This window comes from Trichosporon asahii, assembly GCF_000293215.1.
Source record: "Trichosporon asahii var. asahii CBS 2479 unplaced genomic scaffold scaffold00071, whole genome shotgun sequence".
NCBI classification, from domain to species: Eukaryota; Fungi; Basidiomycota; class Tremellomycetes; order Trichosporonales; family Trichosporonaceae; genus Trichosporon; species Trichosporon asahii.
Genome location: NW_014040854.1, coordinates 1,120,535 through 1,144,300, shown reverse-complemented (window position 1 = coordinate 1,144,300; position 23,766 = coordinate 1,120,535). Strand labels below are relative to the sequence as shown.

At 59.9% G+C, this 23,766-nt stretch overlaps 13 protein-coding genes across 13 annotated transcripts; 7 read left to right on the top strand and 6 right to left on the bottom strand.

Annotated features, from left to right (window-relative positions):
• Positions 1-87: 87 nt before the first annotated feature.
• Positions 88-1,942, bottom strand: A1Q1_05333 (uncharacterized protein; the record flags this gene model as incomplete). The annotated part of the gene is made up of 3 exons (XM_014322065.1): positions 88-430; positions 483-588; positions 778-1,942. 3 exons carry the CDS (start codon positions 1,940-1,942, stop codon positions 88-90), a joined length of 1,614 nt encoding a protein of 537 aa, XP_014177540.1.
• A 581-nt stretch (positions 1,943-2,523) lies between these two features.
• Positions 2,524-3,997, top strand: A1Q1_05332 (uncharacterized protein; the record flags this gene model as incomplete). The annotated part of the gene is made up of 7 exons (XM_014322064.1): positions 2,524-2,535; positions 2,580-2,628; positions 2,684-2,780; positions 2,837-3,022; positions 3,273-3,439; positions 3,496-3,839; positions 3,890-3,997. The coding sequence occupies 7 exons, from the start codon at positions 2,524-2,526 to the stop codon at positions 3,995-3,997; spliced, it is 963 nt and encodes a 320-aa protein (XP_014177539.1).
• A 394-nt stretch (positions 3,998-4,391) lies between these two features.
• Positions 4,392-7,934, top strand: A1Q1_05331 (ATPase; the record flags this gene model as incomplete). Its single annotated transcript, XM_014322063.1, has 5 exons — positions 4,392-5,001; positions 5,068-5,764; positions 5,802-7,048; positions 7,093-7,194; positions 7,249-7,934. The coding sequence occupies 5 exons, from the start codon at positions 4,392-4,394 to the stop codon at positions 7,932-7,934; spliced, it is 3,342 nt and encodes a 1,113-aa protein (XP_014177538.1).
• Positions 7,935-8,612: 678 nt separating this feature from the next.
• On the top strand, positions 8,613-9,284 carry A1Q1_05330 (uncharacterized protein; the record flags this gene model as incomplete). Its single annotated transcript, XM_014322062.1, has 1 exon — positions 8,613-9,284. One exon carries the CDS (start codon positions 8,613-8,615, stop codon positions 9,282-9,284), a length of 672 nt encoding a protein of 223 aa, XP_014177537.1.
• Positions 9,285-9,608: 324 nt separating this feature from the next.
• On the bottom strand, positions 9,609-9,895 carry A1Q1_05329 (transcription initiation factor iia small chain; the record flags this gene model as incomplete). The annotated part of the gene is made up of 3 exons (XM_014322061.1): positions 9,609-9,701; positions 9,783-9,833; positions 9,878-9,895. The coding sequence occupies 3 exons, from the start codon at positions 9,893-9,895 to the stop codon at positions 9,609-9,611; spliced, it is 162 nt and encodes a 53-aa protein (XP_014177536.1).
• Positions 9,896-10,555: 660 nt separating this feature from the next.
• On the top strand, positions 10,556-12,612 carry A1Q1_05328 (uncharacterized protein; the record flags this gene model as incomplete). Its single annotated transcript, XM_014322060.1, has 4 exons — positions 10,556-10,870; positions 10,912-10,931; positions 11,024-11,185; positions 11,259-12,612. 4 exons carry the CDS (start codon positions 10,556-10,558, stop codon positions 12,610-12,612), a joined length of 1,851 nt encoding a protein of 616 aa, XP_014177535.1.
• Positions 12,613-12,955: 343 nt separating this feature from the next.
• On the top strand, positions 12,956-14,140 carry A1Q1_05327 (enzyme regulator; the record flags this gene model as incomplete). The annotated part of the gene is made up of 6 exons (XM_014322059.1): positions 12,956-13,254; positions 13,307-13,414; positions 13,464-13,594; positions 13,640-13,714; positions 13,759-13,892; positions 13,970-14,140. 6 exons carry the CDS (start codon positions 12,956-12,958, stop codon positions 14,138-14,140), a joined length of 918 nt encoding a protein of 305 aa, XP_014177534.1.
• Positions 14,141-14,427: 287 nt separating this feature from the next.
• Positions 14,428-16,038, bottom strand: A1Q1_05326 (aromatic amino acid transaminase; the record flags this gene model as incomplete). The annotated part of the gene is made up of 4 exons (XM_014322058.1): positions 14,428-15,050; positions 15,121-15,421; positions 15,475-15,749; positions 15,900-16,038. 4 exons carry the CDS (start codon positions 16,036-16,038, stop codon positions 14,428-14,430), a joined length of 1,338 nt encoding a protein of 445 aa, XP_014177533.1.
• Positions 16,039-16,990: 952 nt separating this feature from the next.
• A1Q1_05325 (uncharacterized protein) lies at positions 16,991-18,097 on the bottom strand (the record flags this gene model as incomplete). Its single annotated transcript, XM_014322057.1, has 3 exons — positions 16,991-17,185; positions 17,231-17,488; positions 17,531-18,097. The coding sequence occupies 3 exons, from the start codon at positions 18,095-18,097 to the stop codon at positions 16,991-16,993; spliced, it is 1,020 nt and encodes a 339-aa protein (XP_014177532.1).
• Positions 18,098-18,606: 509 nt separating this feature from the next.
• A1Q1_05324 (uncharacterized protein) lies at positions 18,607-19,035 on the top strand (the record flags this gene model as incomplete). Its single annotated transcript, XM_014322056.1, has 3 exons — positions 18,607-18,699; positions 18,744-18,803; positions 18,841-19,035. 3 exons carry the CDS (start codon positions 18,607-18,609, stop codon positions 19,033-19,035), a joined length of 348 nt encoding a protein of 115 aa, XP_014177531.1.
• A 76-nt stretch (positions 19,036-19,111) lies between these two features.
• A1Q1_05323 (nucleus protein) lies at positions 19,112-20,420 on the bottom strand (the record flags this gene model as incomplete). Its single annotated transcript, XM_014322055.1, has 5 exons — positions 19,112-19,293; positions 19,334-19,605; positions 19,693-19,884; positions 19,924-20,050; positions 20,207-20,420. The coding sequence occupies 5 exons, from the start codon at positions 20,418-20,420 to the stop codon at positions 19,112-19,114; spliced, it is 987 nt and encodes a 328-aa protein (XP_014177530.1).
• A 226-nt stretch (positions 20,421-20,646) lies between these two features.
• On the top strand, positions 20,647-21,829 carry A1Q1_05322 (cdc2; the record flags this gene model as incomplete). The annotated part of the gene is made up of 5 exons (XM_014322054.1): positions 20,647-20,665; positions 20,714-20,862; positions 20,924-21,228; positions 21,266-21,533; positions 21,602-21,829. 5 exons carry the CDS (start codon positions 20,647-20,649, stop codon positions 21,827-21,829), a joined length of 969 nt encoding a protein of 322 aa, XP_014177529.1.
• A 211-nt stretch (positions 21,830-22,040) lies between these two features.
• On the bottom strand, positions 22,041-23,583 carry A1Q1_05321 (uncharacterized protein; the record flags this gene model as incomplete). Its single annotated transcript, XM_014322053.1, has 3 exons — positions 22,041-22,771; positions 22,835-23,140; positions 23,238-23,583. 3 exons carry the CDS (start codon positions 23,581-23,583, stop codon positions 22,041-22,043), a joined length of 1,383 nt encoding a protein of 460 aa, XP_014177528.1.
• Between the last annotated feature and the right edge of the window lie 183 nt (positions 23,584-23,766).

Sequence of the window (23,766 nt, the reverse complement as noted above, 5' to 3'; positions counted from 1 at the left end):
GTCGTAGCTACCACAGCGGAATGCGGGAACAAAGAGACCGGAGATACTGATAAGTGATACATGGTCATGACGGGTATGTGTCTATATCTAAACAACCTTGTTGTGCGCCTCTAGCATTCTATTCGGTCTCCACTGGCAGTAGCCGAGGATGGCGCCGAGCACTCCGACACCCAACAGCAGATACACCCACGGCCACCCGCTCTCCTCTGCTTTCAGCTTGGAGGCAGCCGCCTCGGCATCCCGCGCCTCCTTCTCGGCGCCGTACAGCTCCCGCTCAATGTTGAGCAGGACGTCCGTCTCCCACGACGTCGCTTGTGATGTCTGCTCCTGCAGCCGCTTCAGCGACTCCTGCAGCGACCGGGTGTGAGACAGCATTTCAGACTGTGACGACTCGATGGCTTCCAGTCGGGCCTCGAGAGGGGCGAAGCTGCTGCGTAGGGTCAGCTTCGAACGCAGCATCTGCTGTGTGCATTGTGACTTACCCTTGCCGGTACGCCGGCTTGCGCTTCTGCGCAGTCTGAGCGACAGGGACTCCGACCGAGTCGATGTGCTGTCCGAGTCGCGCAATGGCATTGAGCATGCTAAGCTCTGAGTGTCTCAGAATGCCGTCCATGACGTCGTTGCCGGTCAGACCGTCCGTCTCCACGTCTTCCTCGGCCTGGACAGCAACCGGCAGTGGGTTGACTCGGGGCTCGTACGGTTCGTCCCGGCGCGAGTCCTCGTTTCCGTCAATGCACACAACTGCACGTTAGCTTCAGTTTGGGCACAACAGCTCACCATAGGCAAAGTCGGAGTCGAGGAAGCCGGGCTGGACCTTGCTCTTCGTAACCGTCTTGCCGTGGTAGAGGAAGGGGACCGGGTCAGGGTTGACAACGTCGTCAAAGCAGCGGGCACTCATCTTGCCGGAGTGCGTGGCGTCGCTCCAGTTCTCCGTGATCTCCCAGTGCGAGAGACCGGCAGCAGCAATGCCGTAGCCCATGTACCGGCCCTTGAGGTGGTTGTGGATGACCTTGCCTCCGGTCAGGATTGTCTCGATGTCGTCGCCCAGAATGCTGAGACCTAATCCGATACCGACACGCATCGCGCGGCCGGCTGCATCGAACGTATTGTCCTGCACCACAACACCAGAGTAGTCACCCTCGAATGGCGCCGCGTCCACCATGAAGATACCACCCATCGCGGACTGGCGCCGCGTGCTGACAGTGTTGCCGGTGACGCGGGTTCCCGGGGAGCAGTATACGACGATACCGGCGTCGGTGCAGTCGTAAATGTTGTTGTCGCGGACGGTCGAGTCTTGGCACGCAATGCTGATGCCGTCGGCGAGCGGGCGGCCAAGGGGCGACATCTCGGGGTCGGGTCCGTCATCGATCGGGTCGTACTCCTCGCCGACAGGGCCGATCTCATTACCCTCGATGACTGCGAGGCGGCACTGGAGCTTGTCTCCCTCACGAACGTGGATAGCCGTAAAGCCTCGGGGCTCCTTGACCCAGCAGTGGCTGATGGTTTGCCCCTCATTGCCTCCGATGACGATCAGGCCCGGTGCGTTGTTGTGATCCTGTATTCTTCCAAGGCGGTCGCGGCCTCCGTCGACGATAACGTTCTTGATGCTAATCCTTGCGCATCTCCGGCAGTCGCCGCGGATCGCGGTCGCAACCCGGTCGTTCTCGATCGAGATCGTCGCTCGCCGACTGCCAGTAGGGTATCCGCTCGTCGCGAGCTCCTGGTCCGCGGCAGTGAAGACGATGGTGCCCGAGATCCGGTGCTTGGAATCAGGACAGAGGAAGACTTTGGTTCCCGGTCCCCCGTCGATGAACTTTTGGTTGATGGTGATGTGGTCGGCGTTCCGGAGACAGTCGACTGCTGCGGAGACGCATGTGACGAGCAACAGAAGCAGCCACATCATGCGCGACCATTGCCCCACTATGGGCTGTGAGATGGACATGCGTGCGACGGCGTGGGCGGCGGGAGCTGTGACGGGAGCGTCACACGGCGGGCAACGCTATGTCGAAGTCGTAAGTCGTCGTGGAAGATTGTGAGTGAGGAAGGGAAAACGCGTCGGGAATGGAGATTGCAAGCGTGCTTTCAAAGTCAAAATCATGGTTGGGCCGCAGGCTGGAGACTCGCCCTGGCCTGCATGCGGAACGTCAGGTCCGGCGCGGCCGCGAAGGGCTTGGATGGCTTGAGTCTAACAGGAGAATCAGGGGCGCAGTAGTACCAGCTGAATCCGATCTCGATCTCCGTCTCGGCGCCCGTCCGCAGCGCGCCGCAGCCCTCCTTCCTCCCCAGAGCTGAAAACAGAGCAGCTGCCCGCCCCTGCGACACGCGCCTTGCGCGACGAGCCGTCCCTGACCTTATCATCATTTTCACGTGACACGCCGTGCCTGTATCACCCCGCACGCACTCGCCAGTTGACCGTGCGTTCGAGTCTCCGTCCCCTCTCGGCTTCCATGTCTTCTTAGGCCCTGACACGGCTATGCCTTCTGCAACCTCATCTTCTTCATGTTCTCCAAGTCACTAGGTAGGATGGGAGACATCGTGAGTAGCTGACGTTTGCCGCTTCCGAGCTGACCCTCCAGAAGCGCGGTGTCGGGCCTGATCCATCCATCCTCTTCCTGACTGCGGATGATGGTGAGTTCAAAAACCCTCTCCCCCCGAACTGATTGCAGTCAACTTGCTGTTCAAGAATGTGGGAATAGCGCTTCTGCTGCTCACTCCTCTGGCATACTTCGCTGGCTTTGGCTGCATCAAGTATCTGGTGATCCCGTCCTTGATCTACTTAAGTAAGTCTCCGGTGACTACGTTACCATGCTGATGTCTAAGGTCTCTGGTCCCTTAGGTTTGGGCAGGGAAAGCCTTCCTCGCCAAAAGATTGGAATAAGGAAACTGTATTGATCACTGGAGGTGAGATTTTGGAAACGCTGGCAGCTGACTCCCCAGGCGGTTCTGGCATCGGTGCTCTGCTCGCGCATGAGCTTGCACAGAAGGGTGCCCAGGTTGTTGTGTTGTCCATCACTGAGCCCGAGTATGAACCAACCAGTGAGCTAAGCACTTATTGCAGAGCTGAATTCAGAACGGATTAATGTGTACAAGTGTGACGTGTCCAACCGGGAGCAGGTCCAGGCTGCCGCTGATCAGATCCGCAAGGAAGTGAGAGCTCGCTACAGGAGGTCCCACGCTGACGGCAGATTGGTCATCCCACCGTGCTCGTGAACAACGCCGGTGTTGTGAAAGGAAAGCTGCTTCTTGACTTGACGGAGTCTGACGTCCGCAAGTGAGTTGCTCGTATCTCTTTCTCAACTAAACCTCAGCACCTTCGGCGTCAACGCCATTGCCCCTTTCTGGACAGTGCAGGAGTTCCTACCCGACATGCTACTCAAGCGTCATGGACATATCGTCAACGTTTCTAGTGTCATGGGTCTCCTGGATACGGCGCAGATGCGTAAGTGCCTTGCTACGGCGCTTGCTAACGGACAGTCGACTACAACGCCTCCAAAGCTGCTCTGATTGCTTTCAACTCTGGCCTGCGCAACGAGTTGGATTACAGGCTAGTTGTGGATGTAAATGGCAAACTGACTGTCAGATATCTGACTCCCGAGATCCAGACGACTCTCGTTCTTCCTGGCCACATCAAGACGAACATGTTCGAGAAGACTGTGCTGCCGGACGAGCGACTTGCTCCGTCGCTCAAACCCTCTGAGGTCTCGCAGGCTATCATCGAGAGTCTCGAGGGAACGACGCTTGACAACATCCTCCGCATCCCGCACTTCACCTGGGTTGCTAGATTGCTTTATCGCGGCTCAGATCTTGTCCCGCGCATTGTACGCCGGCTTCAGCATTGGGTACGTCACCTTTCCTCGATGTCTGTCTACGTGGTTGGCTAACAGAGCAGGTTTCGGGAGCAGACTGGGCCATGTCGCGGTACGGACCTAGGCCGGACGCTGGTGAACGTTTGATGCAGCAGCGTGTTCAGAGAGGTGAGATAGAGAAGTTTTTGTAGAGCAGTCGATATTGCCGATGTCTATCGGCGGTGCGTGGAGGCGTAACTGTCAAAGGGAAGTCAGAGTTTTGTAGGTTAGCTTATTTGTGCTCATCGTCTGCTGCGTGTCGTGCACCTTATGCAGATGGCGAGTTGCCCGCTGAGCTTGTTGCACACTAGAATTAGTCCTCTGCACAACGCGGCAGCGTCCGCATGCATGTTTTCAGGGACGGTCTGTCTCTTTGCATGCAGTGGCAAGTTCGACAGGATCAGGATGGTTTTTTCAGTTGCCACCGTCGTATAACGGGAGCGCATATCGCCGCCAGATCATCTCGCGTGTCGCGACCAAGTTCAGGCTCAAAGAAAGCCGAGTGACCTCAACCTGCCTTTGCATTACTCACCACACCACGACTTCATGCGTATACCAACCCAAACAACATCACTCAACGTGCTGCGCACACGGGTCGCCACCCCCAGTGCCAGCCGCACGCTTTCTTCCACCAACGTCCAGCAGTATCCCCGGACACCGGCCCGAGCTCGCACAGTCACTGCCCAGCCTCCTCCGCCGGTGACACCTCCGACAGAGCCGCCTACCTCCCCCTTCGCCCACACGACTCCCAAGGAGGAGCACACTGCCCCGGGAGCCGATCATAGCGAGGGCGACGCCCCGGAGTCGCTCTTCCCCGGCGTGACTACGACCTTGATGTCTCCGACAAAGCCGGAGGGCAAACTAGCCCCCGAGCTCAAGTCGCTGTATAACCACCTCGCTACTTCCTTCGTGCCGACGAACCAGCCCGCGCACTCCGCCAAGCTGCAAGACTCGCCACTGGGCAAGGTGTTTGTGCCGGCAGAGCGCAGCTCGGAGGACCCGGTCATTGCTCTCGTGTCGCCGTTCGAAGGCGGAGACGTCTACAATGCGAAGGCTGTTCACGATGTCGCGTCTCATCTGAACGCCGATGTTGTGCGTTTGGACCTGGCACTGGGAGTCGGCTTTGACGGACCATCGGCGCCGCTAGCTGACACTGGTGAGTTTGAAGATCCTCTGCAAAGCTGATCATCAGGCATCACTGCCCCTCCTCTGCCCATGTCAGTGAACCCCCTGTTCCAGACGCAGGAGGCCCGGGAGAAGGACATTCAGCAGGAGCAGGCCCACGAGGACGAGCAGGGTATGGACGGCGAGGACGACCCGCACGGCATGCCCAACATGATCCGTCTGCCCATGTTCGCCGTTGCCGGTGGCGAGCAGTTCGGCGGGATGCAACCCGGACCTCGCCGACCAGAGGTCAACGAGGACTGGGTCAACTTCTTCAGCTCGATCATCAACATGCAGAACCCGCAGGGTGATGCCGCGGACCGCCGTGTCATCCTTCTTGAGTCTACCTCTGCCATGTCGCCCACGTTCGAGATATGGTGGCCTTCCTTCCTCGAGGCTGTCCGACAGCGCCGCCGCGGACCTCCGCCCCCGAAGACGCCGAAGAACGCTAAGCCTACTCGCCCGGCGGCTCCGACGACAACCAAGCCGACTACTATTGTCCTGTCGATCCCGCCTTCCCTCCTCCCCACGCACATGAAGGAGTTCATGAAGCCGAGCGACGCCGTTGACCCGGGCCACGAGGAGCGGATCCGCGGTGTCATCGAGGCGTTCGGCGCTTCTGTTGGTCAAATCAATGTCATTGACGGATCTGAGCGTGGAGAGCAGGAGAAGCTCTGGTGGAGCGGAGAGGAACGGGATATGGAGAGTAGAAAGAGGCGTGAGGAGCGTCGTCTCAACGCGATCTTTGCTGGACAGTGAGTTGAGGTGCCCAGCACGTTAACTGACCAGCAGCAACCAGCGTCTCCTGCCCGCATTCACCTCGTCTCCGGGTGGTCAGGCGCCCGCCAACCCTATTCTCGAGATGCTGACCGGCGGCAAGAAGCCGAAGGGCGACCAGGGTAACAGCAACTCGATCGTCTGGAAGATTGTGCCCATCGTTCCCGCCAACCGCGACCGTGTTCTGGAGCAGCACGAGCGTCACACCCGTCGACGGGCATTGAACGCCGCTATCATGACCAAGGCCGTAAGTCAACTTGGTGCCGTCCTCGAGGAGCCGCGGGACATGCTCGGCGTCCCGGGAACGACGCACCCCGCTCGCGGTCGTGCTCGTCGCCTCGAGCGCCGTCGCAACGGTACTCCCGAATGGAGCGAGTTTATCATTTCCTGGAAGGAGGCTGTCGACCTCGCTAGCTTCGCGGTCGGCCGCGCTGCCATGAAGGACCCGAAGAACACTGAGCGCATCTCTCTTACCTGGAAGGACATCGAGGAGGCTCGCAACGAGCACTACGACTCTAACCAGGTCATCCGCGACACTGTCTTCAACTACATCGACGCCGAGCTCAAGCAGCGCAGGGCCTCCGCTACCGAGGCTGAGAAGGGTACCGGCGACAGCACCGTCGAGGACGTCAAAAACGCCAAGGACCTCAACAAGCACGAGAAGCGCTTGCTTCACTGCATTGTTGACCCGAAGAAGATCTCGGCTGCGTCGTTCAACGACGTCCACCTTCCCTTCAAGACGATCGACGCGGTCCGAACAGTCATCTCGCTCCCGCTGCTCTTCCCCGAGGCCTTCCAGGGCGGTATTCTGAAGGACCACGTCACGAGCGGTGCGCTCCTCTTCGGTCCTCCCGGAACCGGAAAGACGCTCCTCGCGCGTGCCATTGCCGCCGAGAGTGGCGCCAGGATGATTGCCATCCAGCCCTCCGACGTCAACGACATGTGGGTCGGAGAGGGTGAGAAGCTCGTCAAGGCTGTGTTCTCCCTCGCCCGTCGCCTGGCTCCGTGCGTCGTGTTCATCGATGAGGTCGACAGTTTGTTTGGCGCCCGTTCGGCCCGCGACTCGTCGGGTGGTTCCAAGGCGCACAACCAGATCCTGACCGAGTTCATGCAGGAGATGGACGGTCTCAGCTCTGCCAGCGCCAACCGCGATGCCCGCGTAGTGGTCGTCGGAGCGACCAACCGGCCGTTCGACCTCGACGACGCCATCCTGCGTCGTCTCCCGCGTCGTCTGCTGGTCGATCTTCCCACTGAGGACGACCGTAAAGGTGAGTTATCACGCTCGGCAGAAGTAACTGACATTCAGCGATCCTGGAGATCCTGCTCAAGAACGAGAACCTCGCCGCCGACGTCGACCTACGCAAGCTGGCTAAGAGGACAGAGGGCTTCTCTGGCTCTGACTTGAAGCGTAAGTTCTTTTGCAGTGATTAGGCGCTGACATCAGACCTGTGTGTTGCTGCAGCTTTGGCTAGTGTGAAGGACGACGTGGTAGTGCCCTGGAAGAAGCATGGTGCCAAGGCGACCAAGGTCAAGCCCGTCCACCACGCTTCTGGCAGTGTGCACCACCCCGACACGGGTGGCAACCGCAACCCCGTCAGCGAGCCGGCAAAGCAACCCAAGGAGGAGATGCCCGCCATCGCCACCGAGGGCGAGGTCGAGGCTACCCCGCACATGTCCGCGGACCCTACCGCGAGCAACTCGGCTGCCGCCAAGATGCTCGAGGCTGCCCACGAGGCTGCTCTGCACGATCTCAAGACCGGTGGCATGTCGGCTTTGGCGCAGTCTCGAGGCTTCTTCACCTCGGCCACTGCGCAGAACGCCAAGGCTGAACCCCCCAGTGCTAGCGATGCTTCTAACTCTTCTGTCCAGGAGAACCCGGAGGAGGCTGAGCCCATCGAGCCGATCTCGTCTCAGAAGCTGAGTCGTGTCCTGCGGGCCAAGCACTTTGAGACGGCGCTGGGCGAGATCCGACCCAGCTCCAGCGAGGAGGGCACGATTGGTGAGCTCCGCAAGTGGGCTGAGCTGTACGGTGAGGGTGGCACGAAGAAGGGCAAGAAGAGCGGTTTCGGCAAGGGCTTCGGCTTCGGCGAGGAGGCGATCACGCGGAAAGGCTTCGGACGTGTGGACACGGACGACGCGGACAAGTAGGCGAGGGCAGGAGGAGGCCTTTAGAAGAACGTCATAGAAGTAGCAGCACGTGAGTGGCTGCGGCCACCCATCAGAAGACACTTTGCATTGCACTGCATCCCAAACAACTCCCAACATAGACTTCCATCACATCATGCATAACGTGCACCGTGCGTGTTTGCGGCATTTCCAGGTCTTGTGTTGATGTCACGGGCACTATGGGGAAGGGTGGTCGTACTCCGTACTCACGGAGAGGCCGATATAGTTCGGGTGGCGAATTCGGCTTGTCGGCTTGGTCGGCTCGGGCCAATGGACGGCGGGGTAATTCGAGCCAGGCTATTTGGCTGACAAAGTGACTGACCGCCTCCGGGCCACGGTATTTTGCACGGATCCAAGACGATATGATTACGTCCACTCCACTTTGAGTTCGCATCTTTCTTCACACACACACACACCTTTTTCTGTTATTCGTACAAAAATGCGTTCCGCGATCGCTTCCTCGTCCCGCCTCGTCGCGGCTCTGCCCCGGGCAGCCACCGTTGCCGCCCGCCCCGCCGTGCCCGCCATGCGCATCGCCGCCCGGAATCTCTCATCGGCCTCGACACGCCCGCGGATCAACCCCCTCCGCCTCGCTTCGCGCCAGCCGCAGCAGGGTGAGTTGCCTCGACACTGCATAGCTGACAGTCTCCAGTGCGCACCATGTTCATCCAGACGGAGACGACGCCGAACGAGGACTCGCTCAAGTTCATCCCGGGCGTGCCGGTGACGAAGGGGTCGACGTACGAGTTCCTCGACCTGCGCTCAGCCCTCAAGTCGCCGCTAGCCACGCGCCTGCTGAACATTGAGGGCATTGTCGGTGTCTTTTACGGACCCGACTTTGTGACGTGCACAAAGGACGACTCGTTCCAGTGGAACATTCTCAAGCCCGAGGTGTTTGCGATTCTGATGGAGCACTTTTCCTCCGGCGCCCAGCTCTTCCGCGAGGAACATGCCGAGGGCGAAGGGGCGGAGGACACGCGTGTCCTCGACTCGGACTCGGATGTCGTCGCCATGATCAAGGAGCTGCTCGAGACGCGCGTCCGCCCCGCTATCCAGGAGGACGGAGGCGATATCGAGTACCGCGGCTTTGACGAGGAGAAGGGCACCGTCTTCCTCAAGCTTATGGGAAGTTGCCGCGGATGCTCCAGCTCCGAGGTCACGCTCAAGAACGGCATCGAGCGCATGCTCATGCACTACGTGCCCGAGGTCCAGGCCGTCGAGCAGTTCGTCACCGAGGAGGAGAAGATTGCCCAGGACGAGTTTGCAAAGCTCGAGGCTAGGCTGGAGAAGCAGGCAAAGGAGAAGGAGGCCCAGGCTGCCGAGGCCGCCTAGGCTTTCGCAGTATAAGTCAGTAGAGAAGAGCGGTGCCCGAGCACACCAGAGATGTTTGTCATAGATCAAGCCCATGTAATTTCATGCATTCATTGCCCACTCGCAGTACTCTTGCGCTTTTGCTCTTTCTGCTGATTATAGCTACATACATCATAAACTGAGTGTCTACATTGTCGGGCGGCGCAGGCTTTCAAAGCCCTACACCTCTTTGTCTATCCGCGGCGACCGTCCGTCGCATCTCCAGATTTGCACGCGACGATCTTAATCTTGGGAGCGGTCACGAGCTCGCCGCTGAGAGTTAGTTACACTCCACCAACTGTTAACTCACGATGATCCCGTACCCTCCATTCGGAACTGGGGGTCCTTAACGACAAACGTCCACACATCGTCACACAGGCGGTACGTCGACAGATGTCCCTGTCTGTCAGCTTATGTGATCCATCGTAGGCAGTCAGCTGGTTGATGCCGGCCGTGGGATGGCTGGCGGGGAAGACTCACCTTGACGGACGTCTTTTGCTTGACGCCCTTCTGGAGACACTCGGTGAGCGACTTGTCGAACTGTGGTCAGCTCGCTACATGTTTTGCGAGCATACCTGCTGGAGAACCCTCATGGCGAGCTGGGGCGGGATGTCGCCCGACGTGATGAGCTCATCGAGAGCGTCCGTCAGCGCAGTTCCGATGCTGCCTCGTCAGCTACCAGGACGCTTCGACTCAGCTCACGAGGAACCACGGTAGAACTCGTAGTAGGTCTGCCCCTTGTTGTCAGTGCCGGACATGCTGGGCTGCGGGTCGGCAGATGGGGAGTGGAGGATGTGGCCGAGTCGAAAGCCAGGCCTGGTCGTCGATAACAGTGGCGACTGCCGAGTGGACGAGGGGGTCGAGTAGTGGCCCGGAGGTGGTGATGGTGGGAGAAATGATGAGTAATACGCCGGAAGTATATTCCACGTGTCAAGCGTGCGGTCTCAGCTTGGGCTGGGTGAAGCGGTTTCCCCTTGCACGTCATGCGCGCGGGTGGAGTCTCGCCCTGTATCGAAGTCCTGGCCCAGCACAACACACCAACACTAACCACTGCACCCTGTGCAACCGACCACCGCTGAACACCCGGCCTGCGCGTTTCGTTTCGTCTCGTTTCGTCCCTTCGCATATTCATCAACTCTACTCAAACCACCTCATTTCCACAACCCACACACCTTCTTCCCAGCCCCCACGCTCCTTTCCTTCGTCCGGGTGGTCTCGCTTGACGCGGCCCCGCTCACCTTCATCATTCACACATGATTATACCGCCCGAGAAGACGAGGGGGCCACTCGCCTACCGCTTCAAGCGGGGGTCCAAACTCGTCGTGAGTAATGCCGCACCTCCTCCATCGCGTCCAACCGCGACTGTCCGAACTTTCATGCATGTTGGTGCTAACCTCCAGGACCTGCCGCCACAGCCGCCCTCGCCCCCCGTCCCTCCCCTCTCGGCGATTGATGGGCCCTTCCAGCTCTCAGAGTATTTGTCGCTCAAGGTCCGACATGACCCTCATGACATCAAGGGTCTCGTCGAGGTGCCCTCGGACAACGCGAAGGCTGCCGATCGTCACGTCGTGAGTAGCATTCACTGACAGCAAGCATCGCTGACAAATAGTGGATCTATGAACATCTTCGGTGCGTATTGTGTTGCTCGTACGCACCCCTTCTGCGCGTCGAGCCCACTGTTCAGACCAAGTCGCGTGAGCTGAAAGCTGACTCCACCGCAGCCGGATACCGATAGACGTCACTCCGCTTCTCACCCAGCTTCAACTGCTGTGCAGTCACGAGACGTGTCCCGAGATGAAGGCCAACGAGTGGCAGTACCTCTGCGTCGCGCACGGCGGCGAGGGAACGGACAAGTGCTGCGCTATCGACTACATCCTCCATACGTGAGTTGTCACGTTTCAGAGTTACGCCGTTACCCCGAGAAGTCGACGTTCTGATTGTGCTGACGGACCCCAGTCTCGACTCGACGACCGCCTTACTGAACTCCTCCAACTACTTCCCCTCGAGGCTGCAGATCCCCCACGCCTCGCTTACGCACTTCCCGTCTCTCTTCCGCCGGCTGTCGCGCATCTTCTCTCACGCATACTTCCACCACCGCGAGGCGTTTGCGACGTCCGAGGCCGAAACGTCGCTGTATGCGCGCTTCGCGGCCCTCTGCCAGCGTTACGAACTGTTAGGTGCTGGCTTGCTTCTGATTCCGCCCGAAGGCTACGAGGTGGTGACGCCCAATGACGATTCTGACGACCATAACGACAAGCACGACAGCTCGGACGAGGAGCCCGAGTCGGCGCACGCTGATGCCGGAAATACGACGAGTGTTTTGGACGAGCCGGCCTCAAATGCCGCGACGACACACGAGAACGCCAACGCCAGTGGCGCCAGCCCCAGCCCTGCCGCCCCCGTCCCAGGCAATGAGGGAAGCGACGCAGACAAGACTGCGTCTGCGCCGATCGAGGTCCCGGCCCCCGCCGAGTCTGAGCGGAAAGACGATTCAATGGGAGTGGCGGGCGGACGAGGATCCTTTTCGCCTAACAGGTGGTCTGGGTCCCCCGTGCAGCCGCCCCACAAGGGCAAGCCGGCCCCCGCTCAGGCCTCCGAGTCCCTCAGCCCGCCCAGCACGCGCGCAGCCCTCGACGCTCTCAACGACTCGCCCAAGGTTGAGCCCAAGGTCGAGTCCAAGGTTGTGTCGGGCAAGGGGCGCGGCACGTTATCGCGCGGCAAGGCGCCGCGCGCGAGCGTCTTTGCGGCGACCGGGCCGGACGCCAACGCCTCGGGCACGTTCTCGACCTCGCCGACGAGCACGGAGAGCGTACTCTCCCCCTCTGTCTTGGGTATGGCGCGGAAGGAGAGCGTCGAGAGTGCCGTCTTCGTCGGTGACGAGGAGAAGCCTCAGCACGAGGCCGCCGACACTGCCACCGACACTTCTGAGGCTGTTGCCGATGCGCCGGACACGCACGAGGAGACACCCGCCAACGATGTCTCTATCCCAATCCAGCTCGACCGAGCCGACGAGGCCGTGTCGCCCAAGACGACGACGTCCACGATCCCCGACATTCTCGCCGAGGACACGGACGCCTCCGCCGCGCCCACCTCGCCGCCAAAGATCACCAAGTCGGAGCTCCTGCCGTCGCCGAAGAGCGAGCTGCTCTCTATCTCGCCGAAGAACACGGCGTCCCCGAAACGCGGAGGCAAGAGTGCGCGCGGTGCGCCTCGCTCGCCGAAGAAGGCCAAGGGCAAGGCGCTGAAAAAGGAAGGAAGCGGCAGTGGAGGCTCGGGCGGGTCGAACTCGCCGGTCCCCACTGAGGAGTAGTTAGACGCGGACGTGCTCGGCATGGCTAGTGTGATTCTGTAACGCGACAAAAGAACCAGAGCTCAGGTTACGCTACGCAGAGGACGAGGGAGTGTACGACTATTGCATGCATCAGCTATGTAACGAAGCGAATGAGTGGCTGGGAGCAGTGATGGCGAGAAGTGTGCTGCGGTGCCTGTGTCAAATGAGGTGACTAACCTCCACCTGTGTGGTGCACTCACTCGTCTTCCCCGGCAGCCTCCACCAGTCCCATTTTTCGACTTCCCCATCCACGATAAGCCGTCCGTTTCGTAACCTCGCCTCGCAAGCTCATCGAGCGCGCCGAACACGAGCACGCAAAACGATGTCGGTCGAGCACCTCTCCCTGCCTCCGGGCCATCTTCCCCCACCACCAGCCTACGCCCGCCCAAAGCTGCTGGGGACGTACTCCCACCTCCCCGACCGGCGGATCGTCCCCGGCGACGCGAGCATGGCGTATTACCGCCCCGCACCCCTCGGTGCGGATCTGACCTACGGCGCCAAAGAGCGGATAGACCGCGACGAGAGCGTGGAGGAACACCTCGATGGGCTGGTGGAAAGTTTCCGGAGGATTGGGAGGGAGAGGCCCGGCGGCGTGGTGACTTGGCGCGGGATGCTGACGAGGTGTGTATCCAGCCTGGACGGAGCTGGTAGGTTCTTGAAGAGCTGACTTCAGGTTCATGACGGCTCCCTTTGAGACGGAGGGATGGGCGATGGACGCGGTTGCGCTGAATGGGAGCGTGTATCTGGAGCTTTACGATCCGCCGGAGGAACGAGCTAAGAGGTAAGCTGCGTGGACGCTGGCTAGCTGATGAGACAGACTCGAGGCGCAGAAAGCCTGGGCTTTGCCGAGCTACATGGGCTATGCCTACGAGGCATACTCGACGTATCCTGAGGGCGACGAGGCGGTGGACGGGCCCGAGGGCTGGTCGGGAACAGTCAACACGAATGTGCAGTGGTGCAAGTGAGTCTATACTGTCATTCGAGCTCCTGATATGGACATACAAAGCTGACAGCAGCATTGTCGAGTCGTCCATCGGTGAGATTCCCGTCACGATCGGCGGAGAAGTGGACTGTGTGGACGGTGAGCTGTCATGTTCCTGGTTTAGCTAACCCCAGTGCCACCAGGAACACCGAACCCAGGTCTGAGCAAATGCGTCGAGCTCAAGACGAACAAGGTCATCAACGACGAGCGGGGGGATAACATCTTCCACAAAAAGCTGCTGAAGCACTGGGCGCAGAGCTTCCTCCTCGGTATTCCCGTGAGTACTTCCCTCCCAGCTCAACACCATCCACCCTTCAGCCGTAGCTGACATCAGACCGTCACAGTCGGCTTCAGGACCGACGCGGGCATCCTGTCCTCGCAGCGCAGCTTCCAAACTCTGCGTATTCCGGGTATAGTCGCGGGACAGAAGCGGGGTTGGCGTCCCGAACCTGCGCTGCACTTCTTGTACGCTGCGCTCGAGATGGTGACGCGGAACACACTGCCGAGCGACCCGCACCCGCCTGAAGCGCCACCTCTGCCAGCGTCTTCGCCGCTGCCCCGCGCCGCCAGGTGGAGGGTCCAGTTCACGCCGAGACGAGGGCTGGACCTGTACCTCCTCGGCGAGGAGGAGCACACGCCCGGCACACGGTGGGGCGGCATCCTCCCCGAGGAGTACGTCCGATGGCGCTGCAGTGAAACACATCAGACATATTTTCGCATCTAGGTTTAATGCAGGACTATGGATTTGTCACGGCAGTGTTCAGTTTAGATTGTTCTATATACTTTCCTCTATCCTCAACCAGTACGCCGGCTCACTCGAGCCCGAGTTCCTTGCGCTTATCACGAATCGCCTCGGCGAGACGGCGGAATCCCTCCGGCGACTCGTCCTCGAGGTCGATGACCGAGAAACTTACGCGGACGTGGGGACTCTTCCTCCCACTCGGGTAGAACGCAGCCCCAGGCACAGCAAGCACACCCTTGGCGAGTGCCTCGTTCCGGATCAGCTTGTAGCTATCCTCAATCCCGCCCGGGGACAGGTCGATCCAGAGGAACATGCCTGCGACGGGGGAGACCCAGGTGGCCAAATCGCCCAATTCCTTCCTGGCCGTAGCCTCGAAGCGATCACGACGCTCGCGATAGAACTCGGAGACGGCGCGGGAATGGGCGAGGAACCCGTCGATGCCCCAGTGCGACAACAGGCTGTGCGCTATGGCCTGCGCGAGTGCGGACGTGTGCAGATTCGCGCCTGCCGTGTGCACGTCGATCGCGTGCAGGATGTCCTTTGGTCCTGTTGCGAAGCCGAGGCGGATGCCGGCAGACAGGAGCTTGGAGAAGGAATCGAAGCGCACGACGTGCCCGCCCTCCGGGAAGACCTGCTTCTCGAGCTCGAAGTAGGACGGGATCAGGGGCGTGGTGAGGTAGTAGTATGGGTCGTCTGGATGTTAGCTTTGTGGTAAGAAACGCCCAGCTCCGTTGATTCTGCCATCCGCTCTTCGCCGACTCACCCTCCATCATCAACAGGTCGTGCTTCTTCATAACCTGGAGCACGTCGAGTTTGCGCTGCGCCGAGCTCGAGCATCCCGAGGGATTACAGCCGACAGGGGTAGAGTAAATGACGCGCGGCTTCTTCTCCCCAGCGGGCCAGTTGTCGAGAATAGCCGCCAAGCGGTCGGCACTGAGGCCCTCGTCGTCGACGTCGACCTCGATGCACTTGGCGCCCAGCTGGCGCAGCGTGGGCAGTACGCCGGAGTAGACTGGCGTCTCGACCAGGATGGGGTCGCCGGGGTTCAGGACCGCTTGGAAGCACTGTTGTCAGCTCTCGTCGTGTATTTGAAGAGCTAGCGAGAGTCAACACTCACCTTGCTCATCAGGTCTTGCGAGCCACTACCCAGGCTCACGGCCCAGTTCTCGCCGATCTCGCGCTTGTGCACCTGCGCCTGCAGGTCGGTGAGCCAGCCGCGGATGCTCGAGAGGCCCGCACTGGGGCCGTACTGCAGTGCCTCGTTCAGCGCCTCGCCGTCCAGTTGCACAGCGACAGACTCGGAGGAACGCCCGTCGAGCGGAGGCTTGATGTTGAGCGTGATGCTCTCGAACGGGAACGTCGTCGGGTTCGGGCGCCCGGCACTGCTGTCAGCTAAGACCGGAGACAAGGACAGCTCACAGGAAGGTGATAATGCCGGGCTTCTCGAGGGGCATCAGGCCGCGGACTGGATGTCAGCTATCGTTGGGGGTCAATGCAGCTCGGCATCGCGACGCGTCTCTCGTCAGAGGATTGTAAACTCACTCCCGTCAATCTCGGTGCTGGCCGCGCGGTCACTGAGAAAGTTGGGCGCCGCGGCGCACGAAGGCGAGCGAGCCCGCGGAGTCGTCTGGAACGGCGATGAGACCTTGGAGTCGGGCTCGATGGCGGATGACTCGACCATGCTGCGTGCTGTGTGCCCTTTCTATGTGTTTAGTTCACAAGTGCGTGTGTGTGTATTGGTCGACGAGAGGAAGAGAGAAATTTGAAAGACAACAGTTGATCGTCATGACTCCTTTAAGGTATGCTGAGTGTCTGGGGCGTGACGGGGCGGGTGGAGACTGGAATGCCCATCTCAGCCGATCCCTGCCTTGTCGCTTGCGCCCCCGCTTGTCGCCTGGCGCGCTGGCGCACTTGGGACTGGTATCGGCAGGATTCTACGCACCTCTACGCGCCTGCGCTGATATCATCACGCACTCCCCTGCGCGTCCTTGCCTTCGGATCGGTACTTGCGTCAGGTGCTACGGGAGAGCTCGTCCGAAAAAATCACAACTCCATCGGCGTACAACGTAATCGCGCTAACTCGATATCGGCCATCGCCGACGGTGCTTGATAAGCTCTGCTTTTAGTTACCGCGACTTGCCATCCAAACATCCGAAGTCGTCCAGCTTCAATCCGCGGCATGCTCCAACATGTCGACTCGAAGCTTCCCAGTCGCGCCAGCTGTGCCAAGAGCTTGCCAATCACTTTGGGACGCTGGCTCCTGATCATTCTTTCACATGTTCGATCGGCATCAATCACAAAATCACGAGACCCGTGCGTTGATTGCGAGGCGTTGCGGCGTCCCAGCCGCCGTGTCCGCGGCCGTTCAGCCGATAAGCCACTCTTCTCCTTACTCTCTTTGGGGAGCTTTCCGCTTTCCGTGCAGTTGAATATACATGCGTATCGATACAGATCTCTACATACATTGATATGGCTAGATGAACAGATGGCTCGTGATTGTACTCGTCGTTATCGCACAACACCACAACACGGGTCCGCTCGCAGTTGAGTGATCGCTCCCCGGTCCAGACCTCCGCAGAGCCCGCAGGCATTGTGGATCGGTCCCTTTTGCTGCGCGCCCCCTCGTATCCGTGTTACAGGTTGTCGAGGGCGATGTGCGCCTGCCATCGGCCGAACGCGCGTGCGAACCTGAGGAAGATCGGCAGGAACGGGAAGAACACGAAGGAAAGGATGAAGAGCACCAGCAGCGCAACGAAAGATACGAGCACGATGACTGGCTTGATGAGGAGAAGATACACGAGCGCCGAGTATGAGTACTGGTCGGTGAACTGGAGGTCAGCTAATCAAGAGGTCGGCATAGCTAAGCAACCCACCATTGCCCAGCTGCAAGACAGAAAACGTCTGTCCCAGACAAGCTCGCCGTCCTCGCGGACACGCTGGCGGTAGAAAATTGGTTGCACTGTCCGCACCTCGACGCCCTGGAAGAAGACCTGGAGCCTTGTCTCGACTGCTGCTGCCGCTCGCGCAAGAATCAGAGTCGCGAACCAGAACACGGCGCCCAGTGGCAGCGTCACGAGGAGCGCGGTTCCGACAAGTGTGCCAGTCAGGAGGAGGGGCCACAGTGCCAGGTTCTGTGGACACGTCAGCTTACCCTCGCCGTAGAAGAAGCTCACAAATGGGAAATTGATGACTAGCGTGTGGAACAGCGACTTCCATGCTGCTCCGTCACACAGCGTGCTCCAGTAGCCGCGCTCGTCGCCCTTGATGATGTATTCGAACGGACTGCGATAGCGGGCACGCTCAAGGGGGTCGGAGGCGAGGAGTGGTGTCGTCTCCGTACCGCCCGGTGCGGACTCGCGTCGATACTGGGGAAGTGGAGGGAGTGCGACGAGTGGACTGCCGGCCGTGAAGGTCTGGGCCCTCGCTCGACCAGCGGGGTACGGCGCATATGGTGGAGGTGCATCGGTCGGCGTGGCCGGCTTCGGAAACAGCTGCCCGTTGACGAAGATGAACTCCTGGTCGTGGTCGACAGAGGGAGTGGCGCCAGCCTCGGAGAGCAGCGGGTCGACTTGTGGTGAGATGGGCGATGGGACCGGGGGCGAGCTACCGAGCGGGTGCGAGACGTCGCGATGCGGTTGTGACCTCGTAAACCCAGAGCCCTCGGTGCGCGCGGCTTCGACGTCGACGACGTAACTCGCCTCCGAGCCGCCAGAACTTGACTGCGGCTGCCGTCTAGTCATTCTCGGTTTGCGATCTCGTCGGAGCCGTTTGCGGCTGTCGATTTCGTGCAATGTTCAAGCGTGACAGCCGCCGGGCCGCCGGGTCGACTGACGTCGTCCGATATCCTGGGTGGACCTCTGGGCTCGTAGATAGCGGAGTGGCGATGCGGAGACGCACACGTCATTTTGGCGCGTGGATACCACGCGACCGAAATGTTGACATCAGGTGGCAAGAGACCGATCGTGATCTTGATGCTGCTCGCCTCATATTCGTTCTCCTATCCTGCCCCTCTCCCAAAATGGTGAGCTTCAAGCGCGTTGTCGTAGCTGATTGCAGTCTGTCACTCTGCACACGACCGCAGGTGATATCAAAATCGAGGTGTTCTGTGAGGCTGTTCCTCGGACAGCGGAGGTGAGCTTCCCCTTCAGATGGTCTGCGTGAACCTGTCATCTGACGTCAGAACTTCCTCGCGCTATGTGCATCCAACTACTTCGACAACTGCCTTTTCCACAGGAACATCAAAGGCTTCATGGTGCAGACGGGAGACCCGACGGGAACCGGCAAAGGAGGGCAGAGCATCTGGGGTCAGCCGTTCCCGGATGAGGTCCGATCAACGTTGAAGGTGTGTGGTCAGCTGACCGCTGTGATCCAAGAAGCTAATCCCAGTTCAATGCCAGGGGAATAGTTGCCATGGCCAATGCCGGACCGGATACGAACAAGTCACAGGTGAGTTTGTTGAGCTTACGGTACGACTAACTCTCAGTTCTTCATCACGTACGCGAAGCAGTCGAGTCTGGACGGCAAGTACACAATCTTCGGCAAGGTCATCGACGGCGCGGACTCGACGCTGGACGCGATTGAGAAGGTGCCAGTGAACGCGAAGAACCGGCCACTGGAGGAGATCCGGTTGGAGAGCGTCACGATTCACGCGAACCCGATTGCGGAGGCTCAGAAGTAGTAGAATTTTAGAATGTAATGCCATAATTGTACAAGGATCTATAACGTTACAACCTAGCGACTGCGCTCCTGCATGCTTATTGCCCGTACCATCGCCCGTTTGCCAGCTCCTCCTGCGGCGGGTCGCGGTGGGGAATCGCCGACTCGGTGATATTGAAAGTGTCGATGGCCTGCTGCCAGGTCTCCATGTCAAACTCGATCACGGCCTGCTGCTGCGCAATGTCACCTTCCACAGCAGGATCGTACTGGTCGCTGGCGCCTGGGACAAGTTAGACAAGGCGTACTGTAGATCAACTTACAGATTATGATCTCTCCGTCTTCCTTCACGTCGATACCGACACGGCCTTCCTTGACGAGGAAGGACGTGTAGAAGAGGTTTTCGACGGACTGCGCGAAGCTGTCGGGATTGATAAACAGGCGGAAGAGGTTGACGCCCTTGCGCTGCGGGTCCATCGCCCTGAGCACCGCGCTGATCTCCTTGACGTGCGTCGTGGTCGGATCCTTCGTCTTCGACTTGCCCTCCTGCTGCACTTCCTCTGGGCGCGTCTCGGGCGCAACCTCCTGTCTTGCCCTACGCTGCGCATGCTGCCGTACAGTGTGTTCGACTTCCAGTGGCCCATACCTGTCGTCAGTTAAGCACGTGAACAGGCGAACTCACATGAACTCGACTCCAGGGGCACGTCGAGACAGCGAAGCCGCCATCCACCCGATACGCTCCCAGTCGCCAAGAGCCGTCTGTCCTCTCCGCGGCCGCTGACGTTGCGTCATCGTCTCCTCGAGCTCGTCTTCCTCAGAGTCATCGTCCACGGCCTGAGTCTCCTCCGCTTCCATTCCGAGGACGCTCTTCACACTGGGCGCTGTTAGCTGGGAGCAAATCTGTGAAACACACTTGTTGATAAATTCAGACACGTCGAAGGACACACCGCCGAGCTTGAGCTTCCGTGCGAGGTTGGCCGACGTCTCGCCCATTGTCATCATGAGACGCGCATCGAGCGCCGCCGTGCCCGTATCCCTCACTGTAAGTCAGCTAACGTGCAAGCACCATCAGCTCACCATCTCGGAACAGTTTGTTCTGCTGCCTCGCCATGCGCGCGAGGTCATCGACACCAATGTTTTCAAGGTTCGTCTTCATGTCTGTCTGTCAGCTTCGGACCAAGCCGCTCTCAGCTTACCATCAGCAGCCATCTGCATATCGCGGTATCCAGCGACGATGCGCGCCTTCTCCTCGAGGTCAGGCTTATCGAAGAGCTCCTCGCGGAGACTGCCGCGGGGACGCTTGCGTCGCGAGCCATCCTGAGTCTGCGTCTGGCGCTGGGACTGCGACTGCGCTTGTGACTCGTCAAACGACCCGCGGCGCCGGCGCTGTGACGGTCCGGCAGTGGACATGGTGGCGTGAGGTGATGAGATGAGGAAGGAAGGGAAGAGACCGAAATCAACATTGACCCCTTCCCTCCCTCCACCACGCGCGGCGCGTCTGGGCAGACACCCTTCCTAGCTGATCTCGACATTTGCTTCCGTCCACCATCCAGACGCCAAGGTGGATGACGGTGTTCAATGGCGTTTCAGAATGCAGAGGTGAAGGTCATCCACTGTCGTCACTTACGCCTTCCCCATGGAGCCCTTTGCGACTGGTGAGCTGGCCGAGAGCCTTGCATAGCTAACGACAGGCCTGCATGCAGACATTTTCTTTGAGCCCAGTGGCGACACGCCCGCCAGCTGCCATGCGGTCAAGATCGTGACGGCGCCAAAGGATGGTGTCGACGCCTCGAGGCGCCCGCACAACGTCATCCGTGAAGTCAGGATATTGCGGCGCGCAACGCATCCGAATGTGAGTTGCCGTGCTGTGAACGAACTCATTGAGCTTTTGGAGTCCTTGAAGCTGACATCAGATCATCCCTTTGCTCGAGTACAGCTACTCTGAGCCAGAGCACCGACTGACCTTTCCGTTGCTGCCAGTGACGATGGCCAACATCCTGGAACACGCCCCGAGTCCCGAGATCTTCGCCCACACCGCACTAGGATTGCTCTCAGCACTCGAGCACCTGCACTCCCTCGATATTGCGCACAGAGATGTCAAACCCGCCAACATCATGTACAGCTGGGACGGCACAGTGCAGCTGATCGACTTCGGAACTGCCTGGGACGGACAGGGCGGCGACGGTGGCGCCGGGATGGAGACACAAGTAGGGAGCGGGTTAGCTGTGCAACTGTCGTTTTGCAGCTAACAACAGGCACTACCGGGCGCCCGAACTGCTGTTCTCGGAGACGTACGATCCCCGCGCGATAGATCTGTGGAGTGCCGGCGTGACGCTGGCAGAGTGCTTCAATATCGACCTTGGAGCCGACTCGGACTCCTCAGACTCGGACGACGAGATCGAAGGCTTTCAGCTCCGCCGACCACCACCTCGAAAGCTTCTCTTCTCGGCTGAGTTTGGCGAGATCGGACTCGCGGGGAGTATCTTCAGGGTCCTTGGGACACCAACGGAGGAGAACTGGCCGGTAAGCTCACAGCTTCGGAAAGCAGAGCTGACGCCCAGAGCTTCGCTACGCTGACGGACGCGAACAAGCTCATGTTTGACCCAAAACCGCCACGGAGGCTGAGAGATGTTCTTGATGTCGATGAGAAGCAGTCCCTGGTCATCGAGGGCCTTGTGCAGCTTGAAGCTGGACGGAGGCTGAGTGCGAAGGATGCCCTGGCACTCCTTCCGCCAGCAGCCGAAGCGGAGGAGCAAGCGAGACCGGTGCTGAAGCGCTGGATCGACCACGCCGAGAAGAAATACGAGAAGCTGTTGTAACTCAATCAGAGATGTATCCTATGTCATGCTAATGCTGGTGATGCATGCTGATGCGAATATATGGATGTAGTGGATGTCTAGTATACAATCTATTGCGGAGTCACAATCACAACTAACGATACCGGTGCGTTCTTCGAGACCTGGGTGGACAATGGGGGATACAGGGGTGGGCCGGTGCACCGGCCCAATTGGGCGACATGGGAGGAGGCGGCTAGCCGAAGAGGTCCTTGAGAATCAGAGCGGGATCCTCGTACTTCCAGTGCAGGTTGTGTTTCTTCTCCCGCTTGCGATCGCCGCCCTCGCCCTCCTCTCCGCGCCCAGCTTTATCGATCTTGAGCAGACCCGTGTCCTGCAGCGTCTGCGAGACGGTCTCAATCTTGCCCTGTCCCGCGGCGGCATGCAGCGTTGAGGCAGCTTTGACGGGGCTGGGAACATTGGGCAGCGCAGCAGGAAGGGCGCCTGGCAGACCTACGGTCTGGGTCTGTGGTGTGGCACTTGGGAGGAGGTTGGCGGCTGGGCGTGGCGTGCGAGCGTCAAACTCCTTCTCTTCTTCCCGTTCCTCGCGAGGCTTGGACGCCTCGACCTCAGCGATCGTCAGCGACGCTTGCGGATGCAGGCTAGGAGCTAGCGTGAAGAGGTACTGCAGTGTGCCAAGGGTCGGCGTCGGGATGTCCGGCGCCTCCGGCGACGGCTCGTGCACGCCTGGTGGTACACGGAGTGTATCCTCGCCTGGCCGATCGCGGCCAGTCAAGTGCACCAATGAATGCAGCACATCGCCCAAGTGTTGATGCAAGCCAACGCCCATGAACTCGCCGACCTCCTTCGTGGCGTCCGGGGCAACCTCTAAGTTCCAGGTCTTGGCGACCTGGGCAAGGCGTAACGCCAATTGGTGCGATGAGGGGATGTTGCGGCCAGACTGCGCGAGAGTGGGGTGAGCGGCGCCTGTTGGTTAGCTCGGACCGACGTCTAATCCAGCTAGGGGTGAAGAGTATATTCCGGACTCACCTGACTGGTACGCAGACCACTTGCGTTTCTTACCCATGGCGTCGAATTCGTCCGCCTCGACGACCTCCTCCGGCTCAGCGTCGACTGCTCGCCGAACTCGTTCTCTTTCCCGTCCACCGAGTCCCATGGCCCAGTTAGCTACTCGATCCATGGGCTCGATGTAGGTTGCGTCCGAGTCAAAGTCGGGTGCGTCGATGCCGCCTCTACGTCGCTTGTTCATGTGGAGCGATGAGGCGCTCTGGTTTGCGATCTGTGGCGTAGATGCATTGTGCAAAAGAGAAGTCAGAAGCTGGTTGTGCAGCTGCACTGTTATTGTCAGTTTCCGGTGCGTTCACAACAGCTTGCTCGCCGCCGGATGCATGCCCATCGCTGTGCATCACGCCGCGGACAATTGGTTACTCACGCGATTTGCCCTTGAGCCATCCTCTGACGAGTGCCACAAGCTCGTCCCGTCCGACCTGACCGAGAAGGTATCCGTTCAACGCCTTCCAGTACGGTAATCCAGCTTCTCCGAGTGCATCGTAGAGCTGCTGCTTGATCCGATGCGTGTCGATGCGCTGGAAGGGGATGGGTAGGTTTGATGCGGGCGACGCTGGTGTCGAGGGGAGGGGCACTGATGCGCCCAGTGGTGTCGGGACGCTCGGCCGGTGACTTGGCGCACCTACTCCAGGGCCGGTGGAGGTCAAGCTGGGCATGGGAGCGGAGACCGACCCGGGGGTCGCGAGTGCATGGCTGGCATGGCCGGACATAGGGGCGGAGGCCGTGTTGCTTGCAGGCAAGGCAGGCGAGGGGACTCTGTGCCGCGCGCGGACAGGTGGATGGGGAGCGTGGATGCCGTCGATGCGCTCGATGCAAGTGGTTTTACTCTCGTGAGCCCGCCAGCAAAAGTGGACAACGACAAAGACGCCCCCGGCTCCTCATCACCCGCGAGC